Here is a 25,549-nt window from a genome sequence, read left to right as displayed (position 1 = left end):
TTGTTGTTGTTGTTGTTGTTGTTGTTGTCATTATTGTTGTTGCTGTTGTTGTAGGTTATTTGATTGATTGTAATTTATTTCTTATCGAAAATTAACAAAAACACAGCAAATCAACTCGTAACTGAACGGAAATAATTGTACCATAGTTAGAATTTGTACAGTTTTTATAAATACTCGATCTCCTACAAATGTATGAATTTGGTGATATTTAGATTAAAACTGACGGAACCTTTTACACACATGCATGTATATATACAACATTAGCTGAATTATAGTAAGAAAGATTCAGTTATTGTAGAGTTCAACGTGCATACTAACAATTGGGTTATTTTGTGCATATCACCACCTTCCTACCTGGTCAGTTGTATTTGGATCCAGACTCAATTGTTTCCTGTTTTGTCATATTGTAACTAAGGTTTAGAGATAACCCTGTCTATTGATGGTCATTCTAAGACCACGCTTTCTTTCAAACAATTGATGGACTTTATTTTAAAACCTAAACAAGCGAAGAAGTGGGCGGCTGATAGCAACGTGGTGCTTTGACGTCATTACAGAATGACAAGGGAGTTTGTATCAAATTAAATTGAATTTGGAAATTTCATGGGATGGGGTAATAAGTTAAAATAATTCATTTCATTTACATGTATTGTAAGAAATTTAGAGCCAGGACTCTACACACGCACATGACGCACCCTGTGACTTGTGTTTTATGTCAACCAGGGAAACACAGCCAAACACTGACAAATGGGGACATTATCACATATTTTCATTGGCACCAAACTGAGTACATGTTTTGTGTAAATTGGGGACATATGGATTAGGGAAGTATAAATTGTACAATTTGAGATGTCCCCAATTGTTATGAAGTCCTCGGGTTTGAGTAAAACTAATGAATTACACATACACAAAAAGTTCACCCTTTTATATGCCCCCCCCACACGCCACACACAACAGACACACTGAACTGTTATTCAACCATCTTGCTTGATGAATTAGCGGTGTCCATCTCAAAGAGTACAGTGATACAGATAGATGACAATTGGAAAACAAGAGATTTGTTTATCTGATGGAAGTTGACTACGTACGTCACAAGTAACCCTGAAGGTTAATATCAGTATATTCAATTGGAATGCACTTTATAGTGTTTGTATGTACACAAGCTTTGATTCAATTTCAAGATCTGAGTGATTATTACACAGGTACTTAATTAGTGTGGTTGTTGCTTTATGCATCTGATGCAGCGGCTTAGCATATTAATTAAATAAAAAATATTGACTTAAAAAAATAATCTGAGCGTGATAACCTTGGAATGAAAGAACAAAGAATATGAATCTTCAGCTTCGCAATTGATTATTTTTCAGACAATTAGATTTTTGAAAATTAATAAAAATCTGAAAAACTAGAAACACATACAGTGCATACTTTTATCATGTTTTGTGAGGTGAGTATCAAATTGGGTATGTTCATCTTGCACAAATTCATATGTAAGAAACTTAACTTTGATCTTTGCTGGTGCTTGTATAAAAATATATAAATTAATATGTTGAATAGTAGTAAGCACAGCCAATTAAAAAGTCGCCACTAGTTCCATCCACATTTAATCAGAGTGCTTGTGATTGGCTGCTGGAAAATCAAGGTCGGTAGAATGACCTTAAAAGTAGAACTAGCTCTAGTTCCTCGGCTAGGATCGAGGCGTGGCGCCGAGATCGCAGCGGTAGGCGCGCGCGCCGAGAAGCGAGCCAGCAGCTGCCCTAGGACTGGTGGATTTTGTAATGTCAGAGAGGGGTTGTCATGGTCTCATACAGGCACTGAACAAGTGCTACTTAAAAGGAGATGCAGACCCCACATGCGCGATGCTGCGATGTTTGAAGAGCATCGCATCGCACTGCGAAGTGGAGTCAGGATCGGACATTAGGGTTGCTCAAGTTGCTCTTGCACATACTGTAAAATTGAAAGAAAATCATACATGTTCTTTTGTGCTTTTTGCAAGCACCTACATGTATGGTGAAAATAAGCTTAGAATCATAACATTAAAAACAAGTGAAACAGTTCACAGTATGCTCTCAAATATTCCTCTTCCCCTGGTCAGTTTAAGAAATGTATCAGCCTTTTACCAAATGTATAAATTTTCTGAAATTGTTTACTACCAAAATTGGTAGTTCTTTTCAAATCACAAAAATATGTTGACAGTAACATTATTGTGCTCCAACAGTATTTTCATTGTACAATCGTTGGAGCTGTAACAATGAATTATATAGTTGTTATAGCAAATGCAAACAATTATTTGTGAAAAATCTAGTCAAATGTCAGGCAAATCTGTTAAGTACAAATAACAATGAGGGGAAAATAGGTCATATACATGTATACACACCATGTGTTACAGAAAGAAATTATCATAAGGTATGAATAATGAGTGTAACTAGTAATAATATGTGCTGCTAGGCTATATAGTGGCTCCAACCTGCAACCACCCTTGAAGATATGCCTGTTTTAGGATTGAAGAAATAAGTTAAAAACATTTAATTTTTATCCAGCTGATTTGCAACTAATTTCTTTCCATGAATAAATTCAAATGTGTGTTTAATAAATGTTTGAAGCAAGCTTTTCTTTCTGTTCTCACTGTTTTAATATTGGTTGCAATGCAATAAAAGAAAAACAGCCATGATATGCTGCCCAGTGGCTAACATGCACAGCTATTGCTAACCAGTTTAGCTCAATGAATTTAAAGGTACTTGATAGATTATTGTAAGTACAGCCTTCCTCTCTTAAATGATGGAATGCACCGGCGTGTCCAGGATCTTTTCCTGCGGGGGGGCTCAGCCCCTTTTTCAGATTTATGCAGGGGCTTAATGGCTAAAATCGCCAAAAAACGGCTGATTTTACATGATTTTTAACAAAGTGCGGGGGGCTTCAGCACCCAAAGCCCCCCCCCCTGGACACGCTACTGGAATGTACCAAGAATTGGCCGGATAAGTAAAAATCGGGAGAAATGAATAATTCTGCATTGGCTGGCCTAAGTGCTTATTTTAGGACAAGCAAAAGATATCTAGGCAATTAGGCATCTCAACAATGCTTTAGCCAGATGGGTGTCCAGGTGTCATTTGGATGCCCTAGCTGTTTTCAATTTGGACACCCTAAAATTCTGATTTTTATAATGGAGTGAATAAGAAGTGGACACCCTGATTTTGTAGAATAAGGTAGAATAAGGTAATTTGACACCCTAAAGATGTCCCTCTGGTGTAATATGGTGTAATAACATTGAAATAGATATGTGTCCTGCTATACATGTATGCTTCAGATCATGAAATCAAGGGATTGAAGCTTTAAAAGTATGTTTTCTTCTGAAGACCTTATATAGCTGAATAAGGGAGAGATCTGTATTTAAAGAGGTATGGATAATGGATATGGAAGGTTATACTGTACAATTAAAATATAGGATCTAATTTAAATACGGGTCCTCAGTTACAAAGTAGTGTAATGTTTTATGTGTGTGTGTGTAGTTAAAAATTTATATTATTTGTATACAATTTATATTATTTATGTGAAACTTTAGCATCGATTCAGAATCAGAAGCCAGTTTCAATTTTTTCAATATATTTGTGTGTATCTACAGGTGGAGAGCATTATGGGGACACTAAGACAGGCATTCAACACAGCATTAGCCAACAGTAGACTCCATGTGATTTGTGAAACATGTCCTATGCACCAGCTGCATAAACTCTGCGAACAAGTCCAAGGTAAGAGGTGCCAGCAATGGTGCCAAAACTGCGGAGCTGCTATAATTTGGTTCACCTCAAGTTCATTAGTGATGTATGTGCGTATTTCACTCAATGCAGTATCGAATCGCGCATATGTAAAGTTAAACGCGCTGAGTATACATGCATGCGTACATGGGGCGGTTTGTCGGCATGCAAATGCAGCCCAACCGGGAAAAAGCATTGACGTCACTACCAAACTTGAGGTGAACCAAATTATATACCCAATTTTTCATGGTGTCCAGAAAGCACCCAAAAGTTATTTAAATTTGGCAATTTTTGTGAACTCTGCAAAGAAATCAATCCTCCAAATAGGTGGAATTTTAGCACTTTGTTGGTTATTCCTTTGGTTCTTCTACTGAATGAAGTACCCATAGAATAGGTCTATAACTATGGTACTTACAGGTAAGATACAGGAAAATTTGTTATAATATATAGTAGTACACAGAGAATAACCTTGCTATTCATTAAAAAGTACAGCCACAACCTGTCACTTATAAACAAAGTCCTCAATCTAAATCTTAGGCAAGGCACACAACAGTTTCCTGAGCCAAGACAAGTGATCTGTAGATAGCCCAATTATAAGGTTCGTCAGCAGGTAGCAAGGCTAATCATGTTATTGGCATCACTGTGTACCAGCATCCTATGCCTACATGTACATGTAGGTGCAGGGTTCAAAATAGACATTGCTCTAAAGAGGCATATGTGATGTAGCAGAAGTACACAAAATTTGCGACATTCCATTATCATGATACACAAGTCTTTCAATTTGTGAGAGTGTCTTTGACTATGCTTCAGTGGTTGTGAAAAGACTCAAAAGATAACCTCTTTCCCAGTAAGCCCTCTATTGTCTTAAACTGCTAAAATGGATAATATATGATTCAACCTCAGTCTTCAAATGATAACCATCATATGGTCAACAGATAAATGACAGACTGTCATTGAAGACAGAGTCCTGCAGTCTAGGCTCAAAATCACTTTTTGCATTACGAGGGTTATTTGGAACAAATTCTACTCAAACTAGCCTTCACATACTACTTTATGCCAATGCAAAATATTTGTTCATAGGGATTATTTTGTAACCCCTGTGTATTTTTCTTAGGTGATATCCATTTGAAGGGATCCAGTTAATCTTGGGGAGGGGGAGGGAACAGATGTTGATTTGGTATATTCCATCATACATGTATACTAATACTGGATACAAGTGCGGACTTCCTGCAACTTCGGCTTATTGACCAAAAGCACAGGTACATGCAAGGTCTTAGCCAGCGATACGTCCACACGTCTTCAAGACGGGTTTAAAAAAAGTGGACGGATAGAAAAATTCTCAAGCCGTCTAAAAGACACAACCAAAGAAAAATAAAATAAAGGCTTTCACAAATGATGCAACAAACTCCGTATGTTATGTCTCTGCTTCACAAAAAAAAATCATTGTCAACCAATTTCTATTAAGAAACCCCCCAAATCATCGTTATGCAGTCCTATTTATTTATTTTTTTCGCAAACATCGATGAAATCCCTGGGAAAGTTATTTTTACCAGAGTCTGCGGTGTACGTATATCTACATATCACGCCCAAATTATCAGCGTCATCGTGTATTGGGCGGGGCTGATGGGCACAGAAACGGCAACATTCACATTATTTTCGAGAGTGCACAAAAGCACCCATAAATCCGCCCCTTCCACAAAGCTTTCTAACTGTTACGCTATGTTTACGCCCAGTTTGGGCGCATGCAGCAAAGATTTTCGTGAAGTTCCTGGGAAAAGTTGTGATCTATTTTTAACACCACCGATGCGATTATAATGCAGAGGATTTAATGATGAAGTGTCAACAACAGTCAATACTACTACTACTACTATGCCAGACCCTGTATTATGCAGTACAAAGTCGAGGCGCATGTATTGCGTGAAGCATGTCGTAAACAAAGTATATTATATAACATGAACCAGATTAAAGCTCTTCAATGCTGCATGCTGATCATCCTGCGCACAAAGTTGCTGTAAAAAAATGACATTTCGAAAGTTTTGATATTTGTGGAGAATTTTGACGAAAATAAAATTTAAAAAAAATTTATAATGTCAATCTTTTCTTTTGATGTAATCAGACCATCAAAATAAAATGATCAAACCCCGGTCAGGATCAAACTAAGCTCCGTTCTTATCGCGCGGCAAAGATCACAGTTCGCCAGGCCCTGAACCTTTTTCTGATGTAAACAAACAGAGCTGTTATAGCGCGGTTAAGTTGTACCATTATTGTACCACACCATTGCTTTAGATGTTTGCCGCTCAACTCCATACTCAGCGTACGGTACCAAGGCCGAAGGTGTGAGTTTAGCCATGTTCTCAATTACGTGGGAAACTGGGAATGTTTATGAATTTTAAAAAGAAATGTACGAATCGGCAGTGGCGTAGCCAGGTTTTAGAACCTGGGTGAAGGGGGGCACAACTTGTAACTCTACCGACAGAAAAAAAAAAAATTTGCCGACTGAAGTTGTGAATTGTTGACCCAAATTTGTTTTGCCCAGTGCGCTCCTCAAAAATCCAATTTAAATAGTGTGTGTGTGTGTGTGGGGCACACCGACATCGCGCCCGCCCGGTTAATAACATTTATATCCAGCATGCTCATGTAGTTTCAAAACTTTTTTTTTCAAAACTTCCTATACCCCCCCTTGAAGTCTAATGGTGCGTCTCTTATGCACACTTTCGTGATGTTTGAATTTTTATTTCTATTTACATTTTGTATACCTCACCACGCCACGTACTTGTTAATTTATGCAGGGAATTATGCACCTAGTACCTGGGTAACTGCTCCCCAGAAAATCCCCAGGTATAACCTGGTCATTGTACATACATTGTACACCATGTATTCAGTCATTCACGCCTAGCCTCGATCACCACATGCTTTTTAATTTTATGCATCTGTGTTACTGCCCATGCGCACTACGATCACAAAATCGCCACTGGGTAAAAGAATCAAGTCTCTATATCTCCACGTGCTTGTTAATTTATGTAGGGAATTATGCACCTGGGTGAAGCCTGGATTATTGCCCCACGCACGATCACAAAATCCACAGGTATAAATGACATCTCAAACATTGACCGATTTTAGTGTCAACCAATGAAATAATTATGAGCCCGGGGGAGAGGTTTTTTTTTGGGGGGGTCAAAGATCTTTTGGCAAACCGAGAGGGAGGGGGAAGTAAATTTTGGCACACATTTTACGGACCACCTTTTAAATAACACGCACGCTCTAAAATGGCTTAGGGAAACGCTACAGGAACGGTCAATATATGCAAACTTTTCTTCAAATTGGGAACCCACATATTGGCATGTGCAGAGGGGGGAGGGAAAGATTTTTTGGCAGGCCAAGAAGGGGAGTTTTGGCGGGCCAAGGGGGGAGCAATTTTTGGCGAGTCGTTTGCATTTGCAATCCCCATCCGGGGGCTCGTAATTATTGCACAGGCCTTTATTACTTTGTAATTAATTTTTGTCTCGCCTGATAAGGCAGGAGACTATATAATCACTTTTCCGTATGTAGGGGTGTGGGGGTGTGTGTGTGGGGGTGTGTGCGTGTGTGCGTGTGTGACAAATTTGATTAAAGTTTTGCTTTTTCTCGGAGACTAGGCGTCGCACGTTTCTCAAACTTGGTGGGTGGGTGCATCTTGACCCGAGACAAAACCGGTTTGTATTGGTTAGTGGGTCAAGGTCACTGAGGACCTCTAGAGGTCATCTGAGGTCAAATTAGTAAAAACTGTCGTATGGGCATGAAACTTGGTAGGTACAGTCAACATTTCAAGCCAAATTTTTTGAAGGTCATTTCAAGGTCACCAGGGGTCATCTGAGGTCAAATTAGTATAAACTGTCGGATGAGCATGAAACTTGGTAGGTACAGTCAACATTTCAAGCCAAATTTTTTGAAGGTCATTTCAAGGTCACCAGGGGTCATCTGAGGTCAAATAAGTATAAACTGTCGGATGGGCATGAAACTTAATGGGTACAGTCAACATTTAAAGCCAAATTTTTGGAAGGTCATTTCGGGGTCACCAGGGGTCATCTGAGGTCAAATTAGTAAAAACTATCGGATGTGCATGAAACTTGGTGGGTACAGTCAACATTTAAAGCCAAATTTTGGAAGGTCATTTCGAGGTCACCAGGGGTCATCTGAGGTAAAAAAAGAAAAAACTGTCCATGGACATGAAACTTGGTGGGTACCGTCAACATTTAAAGCCAACTTTTTGGAAGATCATTTTGAGGCCACCAGGGGTCATCTGAGGTCAAATTAGTAAAAACTGTTGTGTGGGTATGAAACTTAGTGGATACAGTCAACATTTAGAGCCAACGTTTTGGAAGGTCATTTCAGGGTCACCAGGGGTCAAATTAGTAAAAACTGTTGCATGGGCATGAAACTTGGTGGGCACAGTCACCATCAGCCAGATAATCGTGCCTAGCCGATAACCGCTAAATTCATTTACCTCGACCAAAAGTAATCACAAAAGCAGGCGGTTGAGAAAGCAGGCGAGACTCGTGGTTCGAGAACCGCCTTGTTTAAAATTCATTCGCTCGTCTAAAGCATTATTTTGCATGTAGTAAATTGCACCACGTGGCTTAAACTCGATGCTCACGATGAGGGGGTTTCCCAGGGACCGATTGAGCCTGGCGATTGAGACGCTACAAACAGCTCTATTTTCGTGAGAAATGAGTGATTTAATTTAAAAGGTAAGCAATTAAGATAAACCTTGACATGTACGGCAACTTGAATAGTTTGAAACTTTGAGATTTTATGTAAATGTTTGATGTTGCAATGTGTTTCACGATCGTATCTAATTTTTGTATGTAACATTTTGATTTATGAACAGAAAAATTGGTCCCAGATACATCAAAATTTCGTCCTAAATTAGCTTAAATCCTCAGAGCGTCCGGGGGCTTTGCCACCTGTACCCCACCAGGGGCCCTAAGGCGGGCCCCTGGACCCCACCCCGGCTTCAAGCCAAGGCGCTCGCGATGCCCGCTTCGCGTGCACTAGGACTTAAAACATTAAAGTTTGTATTTTTACATAATTATAATTTTTGGACGGGTAACTTTCAAATCCTGGCTAAGACCCTGGGTACATGACTGGGTTATGCCGTGGAAGATGCAAGTATTATTTGTTGCATGTAAAATAATATAACACAAACGGCAGTGCACTGTCAACATCTGCACATGGGCAAACAATTGTGTGTTTTGTATTCAATCTATTTTATCTCTTGTAAATAAATACTGGGTACAATAATTGTATCAAAGTCCATGGTAGACTAATGTTGATGACATCAAGGTGCTGAAACTGCAATTTGCTCAAGTAGCTTGTAAGAACATCAATTAATATTGTGAATAGCGCAATTTGTAAAAAGTAGCAGCAAAGAACATAAATTGCACAAATAACCGCCAGAAGGTTTTGATATGTGCAAATTGAAAATATTAATTGCACAAACAGTCATCAAAGCTAACTTCAAAGAAATTGCACAAGCAATGATATTTTGCAGTTTGATGATCATAATTGCTGTTCTTTCTGCCACTGCCACTGAAGGCTTATTCAATAAGTCATAGTTGCAATTTATGCATACATCAGGGCTAAATTATTGTGCAAATAGTTCATAATACTTTGCAAATTACATAAATAGCTAGCTACCATTTATGCTTCACATGCATCAGGTGTAATATGAAGTTGACTGGTAGGTAGTTAGGTACATCTCTCTCACTCTCTATGTCAGGTGGCACTCTGTAGCGTTGCTGTGGTCTTCACAAGAGTACGTCATCTTATTCGATCTGATGCCAAGTGCGTTGCACCTTGCATTCCTTGGTTAGAAACCAGCTTCACATCATTAGTTAAAGATGTTGGTGGACGTCCCCTTCCTTGTTGGCCTTCCATAGCCCCTTGCAATATTTGTTTTTCTACACATCCATGTTTCCTGGCAATATGGCCAAGTACTTAAGCTTTCTCTCCATTATGCAATTTCTGATGGTTAAACATGTACCTATCTTGTCTAGGATCCAGGAATTTGTTCTCCTGTCTCTCCATGTCACTTGCAGAAGCCTCCTGTAACACCACATCTCAAAAGCATCAACTCTTTTCTTGTCATTCTTGGTCATAGCCCAAGACTCGCATCCGAATGGAAAACACAGTTGTATAGTTAGGTGCATACGGAGGTATAAATTAAACCCTAATCCAGAAGACTCCCATTACCAATTCTATCCTAAGGCCACAAAAAAAAAAAGATTGCTTGCTTAACCTCCACCGACCGGCCCTAATCTGGAAACTCTGGAAAAAAGGTTTTTTTTGTTTTACTCTACAAATGAATACCAAATTGTGGAAATTCCAGAAAGTTTTTCTTTTCTTTCAACATTTTTGACATCCTGGAAAGTTTTTTGTACAGTTTCTACACACTTCTAAACTGTTTTAAAAACATTAATGAAGTGGTATACAGTAGAGAATGATCCCAATTCACAACAATTTGGGCTATTTATTAAGGTAATTAAAGGCATACAGTCATGTTTTGGCTATGACCTTTAAATTTTTTTTTTTAAAAAAAAAAAATCCTGACCGACCACCACCGACCCAATTCTGAAAAAGTTGTGGAGGACAAGCAAACAATCTTTTTATTGGCCTAAACCTGAACCGTAATTATTGGAGGGGTTAGTGCAAGGAGGCATCACTTGCAATAGCTGCTATATTTCATATTGTTAGTTGTGGACAATATAAGAATGCAGACATTGTCAAATGTCTATAGGGCAGCTATCACAGATGGGCTTTCTTGGGCTAACGCCTCAAAATGTATATCTTTACAAATGACTGATGTGGATCAATTGACAAAGAGACAAGGTGCAGCAGGTTGACGAGACAATTCACCATTGCAATACATTAGTAACACTATCACGCTAAACAGAGTCATTTCTTATGCGATAACAATCACAATTTTCTTCATTTTGTATGCTATGCTGAAAATTCCATCTAAATTGGATCTTCAGTTCATGAGATGAATATGTGTTGTAAAAAGCATTGAAACACAAAAGGTTCAACACTTTCTTTCAATTGTATTTCAGAATCGATTTTAGCGATAAACGACTCGTCTTTGCTTGAATGTGTTACATTTGCGAAGGCATAATGCTTGCTGCAGGGGACAGTGTATTGTCAGGTCTCTGAACGGACTTATTAGCTGCTAGGGCTGAAACCTGTGGGATTTGACACATTGCATTAATAGAGACTAATAGATCAATTTCAGTGAGGTATTTATAGATCAACAGTTTAGTCTGGTGTGTATTTAGTTATATTATTGAAGGTTAAAAATGTTGATTACATTTCTTGGGTATTCTTAATAGCAGAACATCAATGTTATTTTCATTCATGGTTTTCTTACAGATAGAGATTGAGGAGTCAACCTTGTGTGTAGGCTTTATTGTTCTAAAGTTTGGTTTGCTCCTGTCATGGGGAGGAAAGAAGGAAGGAAGGAAGGAAGGAAGGAAAGAAGGAAGAAGATGAAGAGAATATTTTTTATTGGGTGCGGTTTGAACCCCCGACCCGTTGAGTGCTTGATACTTGAATGGCGTTAGAGCACAACAGGGGAGTACCTTGGCCGGCCAGCTTTTCTGTGCCCATTATCTGCTGATACAATTGTATCATATTGTGGCTTTCAGCTGGGTTAGGGTTAATACAAGCTGTATCAAAATGATTGGTACCCATGTTTATTGAAAAGCCCTTCTCTTCCAAATGCAACATTGGGTAATCCTTAAATGCCAAGAATGTATAGCTTATGACTTGTTATACAATAAATCCTACAAGTAATTTTGATCTCATGTTGAATTTTGATGTGTCAAACTCATCCATTATCAATGAAAACTGATGGGTACCAATTATTTTGATACAGCCTGTATATCGATTACAAATTAATTTGAATGACAAACTGTATGCCTGATTGCCTGTTCAAAAGTCCAATGGTAAAGACCTATATTTGGTGTTGTTGTTGTTGAACTTGGATCGTATTATCTAGTAGGTAATAGATAAGATTACACATTCTGTTTTAAATGGGTTTCCCCCTTACATTTACTGATAGTAGCCTATTTCCTGTAAATTTGAAGACTGATGTTGCAATATATCAAGAATGATGCTGTCTATGACTATTGAAACGTTTGGTCATTCCTCACTGTCTATAAAAATTTGGATATTAGCATTTAGATATGTGTTGAAATCCGTGCAATTGAAATTCTATGGTAATAAAAAGACAAGAAAAACCGCTTCAGATTCTAAACATCAGAAGAGCTTCAAGACAAACCTATTTGCTGTAATTTGAAGACTGATGTTGCAATATATCAAGAATGATGTACATTGTCTATGACTATTAAACGTTTGGTCATTCCCCACTTTGTATTCCACGTAACTTTAAATGATTGTAATTTCATTCCATGTTGACATTTACAGAGCATTTATATGTGATACTAATACCCTCTGATAGATTCAAACTATCACTTCAATTGGGAAACAACACTTGATTATAAATAGACTTGGCTTTGTGAAGAGCAATGCACTCATAAATAAGAATACCAAGCTGTACATTTAGATTTGTTATATTATAAGTGGTTGATTTGAAAGACAAGTTATAAAACATGGACTTGAATGGTATACCATGCTTTCCTTGCATAAAATCATATCATGAATATGTTCATCAACACGCACCTACCCACCCACTCAATAAATAAAAGCTAGCGTCAATATCGATTTGATTGGCCATGATTTAAAGCGAACAAAACTGACACTTATACAACATGTACAGGGTACCCGGTTCTATCTTTCATTGATTCATTTAATTCATCTCTAATGTGCTAATCTAATAATGTCCATAGGGGCTGTTGCAATAAGTCATGTTTGATAGATGTACTATCGTGCATCTCTTTTGTGTTAAGATGGATCAGAGTGGGGAACAGAGTCTGTGATACCAGATGTCATGTTTGGAGGGACTACCTTACAAATCTTCTGTCTCAAAGCTCCCATACTCATTGTTAAAACATCCTGAACACATAGATTCTTTTTTAAATTCCTTACAAAATTGATCATTATTTTTTTGAAAAAAGAAATACAAGTGTTCTCAAATGGCTGTGCAGTAAATCTATTACTCTTTCTGAAGCATAAAACCACTATTATTAGCTCGTATAGTAATCCCTGTATCAAACTGTCATTGGATATTAGCATTTAGATGTATGTGTTGAAATCCTTGCAATGGAAGTTCTATGGTAAAAATGACAAGAAAGACCGCATCAGATTCTCGGCATCAGAAGAGCTTTGAGACAGAGAATTGTTTTTTTCTTTTGTCTGGGTTGCTGTATTTGCTGAAATGTCAATATTTATGAGGTTAATCTAAAGTTTGAACTGGTTGCTGAGAGAGAATCCATCCATGGTTACTTGTTGCACCATCTAAAACTTCCAACATTTCCATGTGTAACAAACTAATGCAAAATCTCTATTAGCCCATCTGTTGTTTTTTAGAATAGTTGTTGTAGTGGTTATGTCCCTAGACTTCTCCGTAGTCCACTTGCCAATTGTGCACTACTCTGGCTATTACATTTAAGCTTAAAAACTCTGATTTAATTAATGAGTGCACAATTGATAGATTTTCACAACTGATCTTTTCAGTCACCGTCGCCCTCTGTTTGTTAGCTTCCCAAGTGGACTACTGACTTTGCCTTGAGAGTTAGGCCAATTTCTGGCCTAACTAAAATTGGTGATGATGTAATGCATCTTTAAAAATGAATCTGGCTTGTGATTGGTCGCCCAGATCTCGATTATTGTTTAAATCCTCCCGACGCGCACTGGTACCATTATAACTATACATGGTACACAACTATCTAGGGAATGCGGCGCTTTTGTGCGGGTGGATGAACGTATGCATCTAGCGCGTATTGTACCACCAGTCCACCATGCTTAGTCTTGTGGTTAGATTTTATTGATAAACAAGTATGATTGACAGTGTGTGAGTCCCGGGGTAAAGTTCTGCTTAAAAGTGAAAGTCCATAGTCGGTTTTTCGGATAATAAACTGGCAGATTCTAAAATTAGAATTGTTCAGTATTGAAGTGTCATTATAATTATGCCATTATGATATGTTGCATAATATAAGCCTACGTAGGACCTACACTTTACTTTTACTGTCACAAATATAATTATATAGCCTAAACTTTTTCATAACCATTTTATACTAGTATTTTGATGTAGGCCTACTAAATATCAGTATAAATTGAGTTCAACTGAATGCGTTCATCATGATTAATAACATTTTTATTTATCAAAAATCGACTATGGCATAGTCTATTATGTCCCTTGCACTTTATTACATTTTTTTTTTTTTTTGCATTTTGTGAAGAAACGAGAAAAAAATTGGACAAAGTGGTATGCAAAATGAAGGGGCAAATCTTCTCGCTCTATTGGTGGCATCGGTATCAATGTAGCTTACATGCTTTTAAAGGTAGAAGTCAAAAAGTGGTACATGCCTGATGTACCACCCCTAAAATGTAATGTTTGCTACATCATTTTGCAAACAATACAAACAGCTCCCTTATGACATTTCATTTGTTGTAATGTTGGCAGTTGTTCAAGTTTCATACACTTATAGATAGTGAGAACGAGTCAGAACAAGCGCTTAAAAATCCAAATCGTGCATTGATTGTGTATATGCACAGGTGCGCACTCAGTGTACTACGCGCAGTGCTTTTGGACGCGTTCATTTTCTTGCAGGTGGATGTATTTATATAATTATTTGCTTGTATTTTCCAACACATTTAGTGATAATTTTGAACATTATAAAAACACCAAAATTACCCCCCCCCCCTTCGGGGCTTGTGCATTAGACGCATCAACATCAACGCACATTATTTTGTCTAATTTCTCTCCCAACAAGTAATATGCCTTCAATAACTTATAAATGTTACAAATACCTAGCTCGAGATACTCTAGCTAAAATACAGGTTTACATTTACTATCTTACATTATCTTGCTGTATTTCAGCTAGAGCTCCAAACGACAAGCTTCCGGGTTTTTTTGGAGAACAATACTGTTACGTAAGATGAAGAAGAAACCCGCCTCGGAGCCGGGCTCGGAGCCCGCCCTACTCATTATTTCATTGTACTTATTGCAATTTGCCTCCACACATTACGTAATCAACACAAAGCTTTTGTGAGGATTAGTGAGTGGATAAGAAATTGACAGTGGAGGATACGAAGGACACGCCGATTGTTAGTTGTCAATCATGAAGTGCATAACGTATTAATATTTTACTGCATGGCATTCCGCAAACACCAAGACAAATTATGCCGTATTTTTCCAAAGATCATCTAATATGAAGTAAGCTGAATGCGATCTGTACTTTTGTAACATTCCGATCGCTTTTGATCACCTATTATCGGCGAATTTGCTTGAAAACACGTGAGTTCATGTTGTGTAAACATAATTAGCATAGACACAAATGAAATTACGATGCAATACAATGCAATTTGAATGCGCAGCAGATCTATAGAAATAACGTTGCCCGGTTTTATGCAGAATTAGACCCTGTCTGCAAATACCTGTGACATTTCAATGATTATGTTTGCTACATTCCTTCATGACAAGCAAGGGCAGAGGAATGTTATCTGCACCTGCTATTCTGGGTCACTGACCTGAGCTAGTGGATATAGGTCACTGACCTGATAGATGTAGGGTGAAGGATGGGACAAACAAGGGTACAGGAATGTTATGTGCACTTGTTTGTTTCTGGGAGAGCTAGTGGGTAGGTCACTGACCTGATAGATATGTGATGAGGGGTGGGACAAACAAGGGTACAGGAATGTTAAGGCCGGCTTACACGATGCAATTTTCCATGCAATTGCCTGTTGCACAGACCTTGGAAAAATATTGCTCCGTGTATTTTGGATTTACAAGGAATTAATCCCCCAAGCATCAGGCAAATTAATCCCCCGAGCAACAGGCAAAACAGTAGAGACATGCTCTACTTTCAAAGTTGTTGCATGCAATTTAACCTCATCCAGCCAATCAGCTGAGTGAACACCGGCTGCTCACTGCATTCATTTGGGAATGTGTAGGGACCAGCTTGATTCACCATCCACAACATGATAAATGTGTGCACATGCTACATTATAATACACTTGTAGGCCTATGTTGTTGTTGGTGGTGGTGTTTAGCCCTTTTGATCTTAGTTTTCCTTAGCCTTTTATTTATGGAAAATTGTATAGATATACAGGAGAGGATGGCAATCTTTTGCTTTCAGGACAACACATGATATTACTACGAAAATCATTAACCACTACTTATGTTTTGAGTATATCCCAAACCTATGGCCACGCTCAAGGAATTGCAAGGCCGAACATTGCTTTGTCTATTTTGATCAATTGCACAGCTTCATGGTCAGTTAGCACATAATCTCACCCACTAAGTAATGGGCCTTGCAATGGAAATTTCATCGTGTAAGCCCACCTTTATGTGCACTTGTTTGTTTCTGGGAGAGCTAGTGGGTAGGTCACTGACCTGATATATATGTGATGAGGGGTGGGACAAACAAGGGTACAAGAATGGTATGTGCACTTGTTTGTTTCTGGGTGAGCTAGTGGGTAGGTCACTGACCTGATAGATACATGATGAGGGGTGGGACAAACAAGGGTACAGGAATGTTATGTGCACTTGTTTGTTTATGGGAGAGCTGGTAGGTATAGGTCACTGACCTGATAGGTATGTGATGAGGGGTGGGACATACAAGGGTACAGGAATGGTATGTGCACTTGTTTGTTTCTGGGAGAGCTAGTAGGTATAGGTCACTAACCTGATAGATATATGATGAGGGGTGGGACAAGCAAGGGTACAAGAATGTTATGTGCACTTGTTTGTTTTGGGGTGACCTAGTGGGTAGGTCACTGACCTAGTGGGTAGGTCACTGACCTGATAGATATATGATGAGGGGTGGGACAAGCAAGGGTACAAGAATGTTATGTGCACTTGTTTTTTTGGGGTGACCTAGTGGGCAGGTCACTGACCTAGTGGGTAGGTCACTGACCTGATAGATATATGATGAGGGGTGGGACAAGCAAGGGTACAAGAATGGTATGTGCACTTGTTTGTTTCTGGGAGAGCTAGTAGGTATAGGTCACTGACCTGATAGATATATGATGAGGGGTGAGACAAACAAGGGTACAAGAATGGTATGTGCACTTGTTTATTTCTGGGTGACCTAGTGGGTAGGTCACTGACCTGATAGATATGTGATGAGGGTGGGACAAACAAGGGTACAGGAATGGTATGTGCACTTGTTTATTTCTGGGTGACCTAGTGGGTAGGTCACTGACCTGATAGATATATGATGAGGAGTGGGACAAACAATGGTTCAGGAATGTTATGTGCACTTGTTTGTTTTGGGTGAAATAGTGGGTAGGTCACTGACCTGATATATTTGTGATGAGGAGTGGGACAAGCAAGAGTACAGGAATGTTATGTGCACTTGTTTGTTTTTGGGTCAGCATCTTCAGCTTTTCGCCAGTGAAGTGTTACGTGTAATCTGGTTATCACTATGTCAACTGGATCACGCTTTTGAGTTCTGCACCACGATCAAAATGATCGCAACACAAAGTCTATGGCATGTACTACCAATTCCAAAAGGTGTGTGATCCAGTTACTAAGGAGTTATGTAATCACTTCGCTGGCGAATAGTTTATTCAACTCTTAATTAGCAGGAATTGTTTTTAAAGCTTAAAAGCTTTTACCATTACGCCAAAAAGTGTCATCAGAAAAACCTGATAAACATAGTTTGAATTGCAATCCGCTTGCATGCCCTTGACACTTCCAAAGTTGAAGATCCATAAACGCGCCCTATGGCTGGCAAGAGTTTCAAACAGTGTTTGTGCAAGTATTTGATTTGATGCACTGTGATTTAATGTGAGTCATTGGATGTGTAATTCCTATCCTAGTAGTAGACTTTGTACTTGCCTCTAAGAAAATTCATGAAGTTTGTTTTGTGGTTTTAGGAAGGTATTGCCCAAGATGATGGATGATTCATGACTGATTAATTGATTTACTGATTAGGATGATGAACAAATTGGACAAGGTTCCAGGATCGTGCATAGGTATTTGTGCATGGAGCCTGTGTGTTAATAGTATACTCAATACATGGAGGTACAGCATATAGATAGGAAGGAAGGCAGAGGAATCTGTTCAATAGCGAAGATTTAATTTAAATAACAGTTTTAATTAACCTTCTCTGGTCATTAAATACACTAGCGCAGCTACTGCCCATGTTGCTGCACTGCCTCTACCACTACCACCACCATCACAGCCAACCGCCACCACCTCCTCTTCCTCCAACAGCTGCTCCCCCTCTTCATCCTGCTCCTCTTCTTTCCCACTGCTTCTTTTCCTCATCTTTCTGCTCTTCCTCTTCCTATTTTAAGTGTTTTATAACAACTTGCAAATGATAGAAATAACTGTTGGTTTGTAGGCTGCCCGGGGTAGGCTGCCTATTGAGGATTCCTGTTCTGTAGCGATATACTTTCTTTGCAGTTAGTCATTTTTGTGAAAAGTATGAAACTTGCTATATCAGAGGAAAGATTTTGAACATTTTAACTCTCTGCTGTAAACTGCCATAATACATTACATGTGTAGACAAATTGTAGTGACAGTAATAGAATACCAAGTCTCAAAATGTCATGAAACTAATATGCTCTTGTGAAATAAGAAATTTTTATGTTTCTAGAAAGATGATGATAATGCAGACTAGTAGATCATGATGGGTAAACCGTGATTGCTCTGATAAAGACCTGTAGGCATGGTAACTAATGCCATTACTATGATTATCACAACACTACAGATTCCCAGTAAAAGATTGTATTTGTGTTCGTGTGGGTGGATGGGTAAGTGAGAGAGGGTGAAATGAGAGTCTCAGTGTGCATACTCACCATCATATGAATAGCAAGAACATAGCTCTGCTATTTTCCGGGCTATTTTCATGTTTACCTCTGCTGGTACATTATGCATCATCAGCAATAGAACAAAGGCATTTTCAGTGAGTGAACTCATTATCCAAATGAGCCACTTGTGATACCTGTGGGTTTTCCTTGAAAAATTGTATAAAATTCCTACTAACACCCACAGAGGGCAACTTTTTTGTAGGTATTCATACCGCATGAATTATAAGGAACATAGTAGGATTTTATAATTTATATTTGAAGTATTCTCTCTTAAAATTTATGGATTTTTATACTGTTTGAATTTATCTCACACATAGGGAAATATATCCTGGGAATATGTCTCAGATTTGCATTTCTGTACATGTTATCAATGCTTGCATGAAGTGCCCATAGAATTTTGAGTTAAACCATGGACCACTTCATCGAATGCTAATCCACAGGCCCTTGAGTTTAAGGAACTAACAGAGCTTGATTATATTATAGGCTGCTATGACGTTGAAGCCTTGTACTGAGTAGAGCGGTAAAGACATTAATAACACATAGATTTGAATGTTCCATCCCTGTGCTCTCTTAGAAGCATACTTGAATTCAGCTAACGCCGGTACAGCGTACAGACATGGCGACATCGCTCATCTTACGTGCCAAGTTTCTTTTGTGTACGCCTCGCGCTATTTGCGCTATTTTTGAGTTCGCTCATGCAAACCTAACTTAGCGTCGACCCCCACAGGCAACATGTGCACATTCCACGGTATGGGTAAAGGTAAAGGGACAAACCTGTCATCACAGGCCTGAGTGCTCATCTCTAAACAGACTGCTCCATGAAATGTTGCTGCAAGGGGTCACTACACCTCCTCCACAGTGAGTCTGTTACCTTCCCAGCATTGACTGCCCTGGGTTGGGAGAGGCAATATAGGTTTGAAGAGCCTTGCCTAATGTACAATATGTTAATGCATGAGGGGCTCAAACCCATGACCTCAAGCTACCTTGCTATTATGAGTCTTGGCCCACTGCACCACCATGTCCCAAATGCCCCTGTGCACCCCTTTATACTGAATTGGATGTGAATGCACCTACATTGTCACATACCCTGCTCCATATCCTGTAATGAATTTGATGGACATTGAGATAAAACATTGCTCTAGTCTAAGATTGGCTGAAGTCAATATTGCTTGTTAAAACTTGGCTGAACAAGCGAAATCGCAACACCTGACCCTGTCATTACTACTGGTCACTTCATGTGAAAAACAAAGGGGATGCTGACAACTTGTACATTAACCCTAACTTACTGGTGGCTTTTTGGTGGAGTGGAAGGAAACAAGGAAAAAATAAAGAAGATGAAGAGAAAATTTTTCTCAGGTATGGTTTTGAACCCGCGACCCTTTGTGTGCTAGATACACATGAACTTCCATAGCGCGCCGCTGGGGAATACCTTGGCCGGTCATGCTTTCCGTGCCCCTATGTGCTTTCGCATGATGATGCAATCACATCACGTGGAATACTTGCTCTCGCAGTTGCTTGGTCCTGTTATTTGTGGCTTTTGGGTAAGTTAGTGTAAAGGACTTCTCTGCCCAAAACAGCTGTAGGCCTACTTCATCCTTTGCCATTGCACCCATGATCCACTTCGTTTTCTTTGTCCTAACCCTACCCTTACCATGTCCTAAAACCTAATGTTTATTTTACAAATGGGAAGAGACAAGTGGCAAATAATGTACTCTATGAATAACCTAACAAATTGGCAGTCTTCACATTTGAGGTCATTGTCCTTTTGCTCGTAATATTGGTTTCCAGGTATTTCCTGGTTTATGGTTAAGAGATGCATGCCTACATATTCAGTGTCATTGTGTCTAGTCAGTGGCTTTATGTACTAAGGGAAAATAGCATAAAATATTATTGTATATTGTATTGTATTGTCAATTTAGATTCATTCCGGCAATTGTTCATTTCAGAAAGACATAAAAATATGTCTCTTCTTTAAAATGCTATAAACAGGTTATATACAATGTACCTGTTTTGGTTTTGATAAAAGCATTTTAATAAAGTCTACTCTAAATGTCAGTTAAAGGTCATGAAATCAGTGAATATGTTTTAAAAATGTTTTATATTAAAAAACAATACGTTAACATTTGAAAATGTCAAAATGTAATTGTGTTAGATTATTTAGTAGCAAGTTTCAAAAATGTTTTGGACTTCTTTCCAGGTTTTATGTAGCTCTAGTATACACCTATCCGACTTCGCCATTACTGCGGTGTCCCCGATGTAAAACTGCGGTTTCCCGAGGTCGGGGGTTCCATCCATTATTTATTGTGTGCTATACAGAATTGTACCCGGAATTGTACACAACAGTGATATTCAATACACAATCATGAGTATTGAATTACGAATTAAATCTCCCGCTCTGGTACATCTGTGTTGCCGTCAATAGAGGGCCAAATACAGTAAACGCTTCTCGGATTGGTGTATAGAGCCTCTGCCACTACCTATAATAACAAGCAAGGTCTACCATATCCACAAGCAATCTTGAGTCGGTAGCGCCTCTTCTCGTCTCGGTGCTGCGCGCCTCGGTGTCGTCGCTACGCGCCTCTATTGTTTGGCTATCACGATCTGAGGGAAATAATCAAGTTCTACGTTTTATATCCTTTATATACCGTTTATATAACCAGACATTTAAAAACACGTTTTGTGTTTGCTGGGTAGTTGTTTAAACAGCAGTTTGAATACCATACTGCTCAATGGTTAGAATACACCTGGAGATGATTTTACACACCTCTATGTGCAACTTTTCATGTATCAGAACCTTAACTACATACTAGGCAAGCATAAAATTGGGAGACTTAGCGAGAAAAAAATAGGTTATCAGCCAATCTTCAAGAGAAAATATAATTACGGTACTTCAATTACAAAATTTGGGTTGAAGGAAAATAAAATAGAAATGCAGAAATGAGATTTGTTTGTTTTTCAAATAACTGCATGTAGGACCTGCAGGATAATTTCCCAGACCCCCCCCCCCCAACTCAGCACAAAAGTTGGCAACCATGAGAGTTACCAAATCTTTCAAAGACCCCCTTTGCAATGATTTTTCATCAAATTTACCCCCCTTTTTCATGCAAAATCGAGGACAAAATTTGGCCAAAAACAACATTGTGGTTTTCAATGACTAGAATTTCCAATACCCCTTTTCAATGACACTAAATATTGACACAAAATAACCGGATTTTCCCAAGTATCCCTTTTATCCAAATTTCATGGACAGTGCAAATTAAATACCCCTATTTTGCTGATGTCATGGTCAAATTTTGCGGACTGTCCAAATTAAATACCCCTTATTTTATTAAAATAAAATTAAATACCCCTAATTAAATACCCCTTATTTTTGCAATTTCGCGGTCCTTGCTATTGGCAAAAAAATTACCCCTTTTCCGCGCTATTTAGTAACTCTCATGGTTGTCAATTTTTGTGTTGAGTTGGGGGCCAGGGATAATTTGAAGGTTTCCAGTTTGTATCAGTAGAGGAGTTTAATATACACAACCTACATTTGTACATGGTTTTGAATTAAGGTAGACAGAACTCATAAATTTCCACTTTTGTGTAAAATTGTAGTACATGTATTGATATGGATGACAATGAGGATGATGAATGATCACTACAAACATATAAACATTTAGCTGCACTAGACCTTGAGCAAAATTAATGTCAAGATCACAGCAACAGAGAAAACATATCACAATATAGATTTGCCCATTCCAATCGAGACGTAATTTGCTTATGAATGAGGAATATTTCTAATTGGTTACTGGCCAGGCAACATCAAAGTGATGACCGCTTTGCTCAATGCTATAATCTGGTGTGATAAAAAATTCCTTTAAAAAGGAATGGGGCGCCCAATGTGAGCTTGGACGTGATATGGTGAATTCCATGGTGTTTAGATTTGGTATTATGCTGGTTTCATACTTTTCTGCCGCTTGCCGCTTTGCCGCTGTGAAGATGATTTTACTTCACTGCGCAATCTCGCCAAAAACGCTAGCGGTGACCAGCGGCAAGCCGATATATCGATTACTCCACCGCTTTGCCGCGGCGGCAGCACCGCTGGGAGTTGAATTCAAGTCAACTTGGAGCGGTGCCGCTCTGACGTATGAGAACAAACTACGATTTTGGAGCGGTGCTGAGCGGCAAGAGTAGCTTTCAGAGTCATGCCGCTGCCGCTTAGCGGTGTGCCGCTCCGCTTGCATAAAAGTACAAGCGGGATGATGAAGCGGCAAACGGCAGAAAGTATGAAACCAGCTTTATAATGATTTTTTCTAGGGAAGAGTAGAAGATGATCAAATGCAAGAGAAATGTGTTTGATTGGGGAAGGTGTATGACAGGACTGTTTTGGATGAAATAAATAGGCACACAAATCTCAGGATCAATTATTTGGCACACAGAATGTGTTGAGTTATTATAATGCATGATAAGAGTAGACCTTGTTGCATATTTTTGCTGTGAATTGTGATCATTCGACAGGATTAGATTTTTGCACATAGATTGTAGTATGTGAATGCTCAGGGCTCAAAATAAGTTTGTGAGAGCTCTAAAAATTTAAGAGCAAGGGCCTGAATAGCCCTCAGAAATGATTCTGGCTTATTTCGAGGCCTGGAGTACACCATTCAACAGCTTGATGTGGATTATATATTTGGGCTTGTCAAAATTTGCGAGGGCCCAAAAATATTTAAGATCATGGGCCCGAATGGTGTTCAGAAATTCTGGTTTATTTTGAGGCCTCAAGAATGGTTGCAGTACAGTGGTTGTTCACATGCATTCAAAGAAGAGGTGAACATCTAATCATGTTTCTTGTGTCCTTACATAGGAATATGTATAGATGTGTAACACCTTTGAATTGAATCTAACAACTTCTTTATTCCATTATTCTATTCCTAGATAGCATTACCTTGTATAACATATCAACAATTTAAAAGAATCTTCAAGTATAGTCTTGTTTGAAGCTGTTTTATTAAATCAAGCTTTTCAAATATTCAAGTCTTTTTTTCATCAATTTGCAATACTTGCCTGACTCTGTTAGTATTGGTATACCTTAGTGATGCTGTCTCAATACTCTACCTTGGGAGCTAATCCGAATGGGAAATCAATGTAAATTGTAAAATAAAGTGCCTTATCAAGTTAGTAGTAGGGTTTGTTTGTTTGTGGGCGAATATGTCCCGAGAGCGAGTTATTGACCTCCCTCCTCTATGTCACATGTATGGATAATCAATATAGTTGGTCACATTGACCAGAAGAAACTTTAAAGGAATTTTTTTCAGAGATTTTGCGTGCGGTGCCAAATTTATTTTGACTTACTGCACCACCAACTGACAAACAATTATGTATATCATTATATACATACAGGCTGGTTTGATTATATATCATTTGTCTATTTCATAACCCATTCTGTAATGTATGTAAATTGCTAGCATAAATGTCTGTGCTGGAACATGCTGAATTTATCAGTGTCACTGAATGCATGTGATAAGAAAAATATGGAAGTTTAGAAAAAAATGAATGTATACTTTTATTCTATCTTCATTTTTCATCTCCAATTTTATCTTAATCAGATTGTTTTCAGGGTTGCCATTTGTCCGCTTCAGTAGCACATTTTATTAATGCTCGTTCTAAAATCAGGGATGAAAGTTTTCTGGTTTTTGCTGAACCATGAAATGGTATCAGCCTATAAGTGTGTATGTTACTAGGTTACTAACTAACCATTTGGTCTGAAATGGACATATCTCTAAATGCCACGAAGGTATGACCCCATGAGTGGTGTCATATGAAAGAGGAAAACATAAGGAATATAATAAAAATATTTCCAAACGTCTGAGGTCATCCAGGGGTCACAGGGGTCAAAAAAGGTCATTTAAACCAAAAATGCTCCGATTGAGCTTAAATTTAAATGCAATGATCCTTATGACATCCTAAACATGTTGCAAATAGTGTAAAATTCATTTAAGGTCATTAAGGGGTCATAAAGGGGTCAAAGGTCAAGTTGTTCAAAATGCTCAAATTGAGCTGAAATTTAAACGCAATGATCCTTATGACATTCTAAACATGTTGCAAATATTGTAAAATTCATTTAAGGTCATTAAGGGGTCAAAGGTCAAGTTTTTCAAAATGCTCCAATTGAGCTGAAATTTATATGCAATGATCCTTATGACATGCTAAACATTTTAAAAACATTTTAAGAATCATTTAAGGTCATTGAGGGGTCATAAAGGGTCAAAGGTCAAGTTTTACAAAATGCTCCGATTGAGCTGAAATTTAAACGCAATGATTCTTATGACATTCTAAACATGTTGCAAATATTTTAAAATTCATTTAAGGTCATTAAGGGGCAATAAAGGGGTCAAAGGTCAAGTTTTCAAAATGCTTCAATTGTAGGTATAGGCCTACCACAATATACTGCCGAAGCCACATGGTTCAGCTATGGTGCGGTTATCGCTCTAGTTTTTAAACAGATTTCCATTCTTTTTCTGGTCCGGATTTTCCTGGATTTTTGTATATTTCCAGAATTGGATGATGATATTTCATCATAAAAAGAGCGAAAAATAAAAAAAAATTAGGGGAGGGGGTGATACCTCATAGCCTATTCCCCAATCCCTAATATTCACTGAAAATATAGTGCTGCGACCATTTCAGGGTTTATTGCTTTTCAACAGCTACTTGCATCCTTGAAACTGCAAACATCTGTATTTTGATGAATTTTAGGGTGATCTGCTTGGGCAAGCCACTTATAGAGGCCCTACATGAAATTATCGATTGGCTCCAAACAAAGGATTTGAGCCAGTGTCCTTCACCGTAGTTAT

General features: G+C 38.4%; 1 protein-coding gene across 1 annotated transcript in view; it reads left to right on the top strand.

Annotated features, from left to right (window-relative positions):
* The window catches only part of LOC140160496 (TBC1 domain family member 1-like), a 110,188-nt gene that overhangs the window by 18,711 nt on the left and 65,928 nt on the right, over positions 1-25,549 (top strand). Inside the window, 1 exon segment of the mRNA XM_072183730.1 lies at positions 3,614-3,737. Within this exon segment, the coding sequence (XP_072039831.1) occupies positions 3,614-3,737 (124 nt within the window).

Source organism: Amphiura filiformis, chromosome 9 (genome assembly GCF_039555335.1).
Source record: "Amphiura filiformis chromosome 9, Afil_fr2py, whole genome shotgun sequence".
Lineage (NCBI taxonomy): Eukaryota > Metazoa > Echinodermata > Ophiuroidea > Amphilepidida > Amphiuridae > Amphiura > Amphiura filiformis.
The sequence above is the reverse complement of the archived record's forward strand: the minus strand, read 5'-3'. Positions and strand labels throughout refer to the sequence as shown.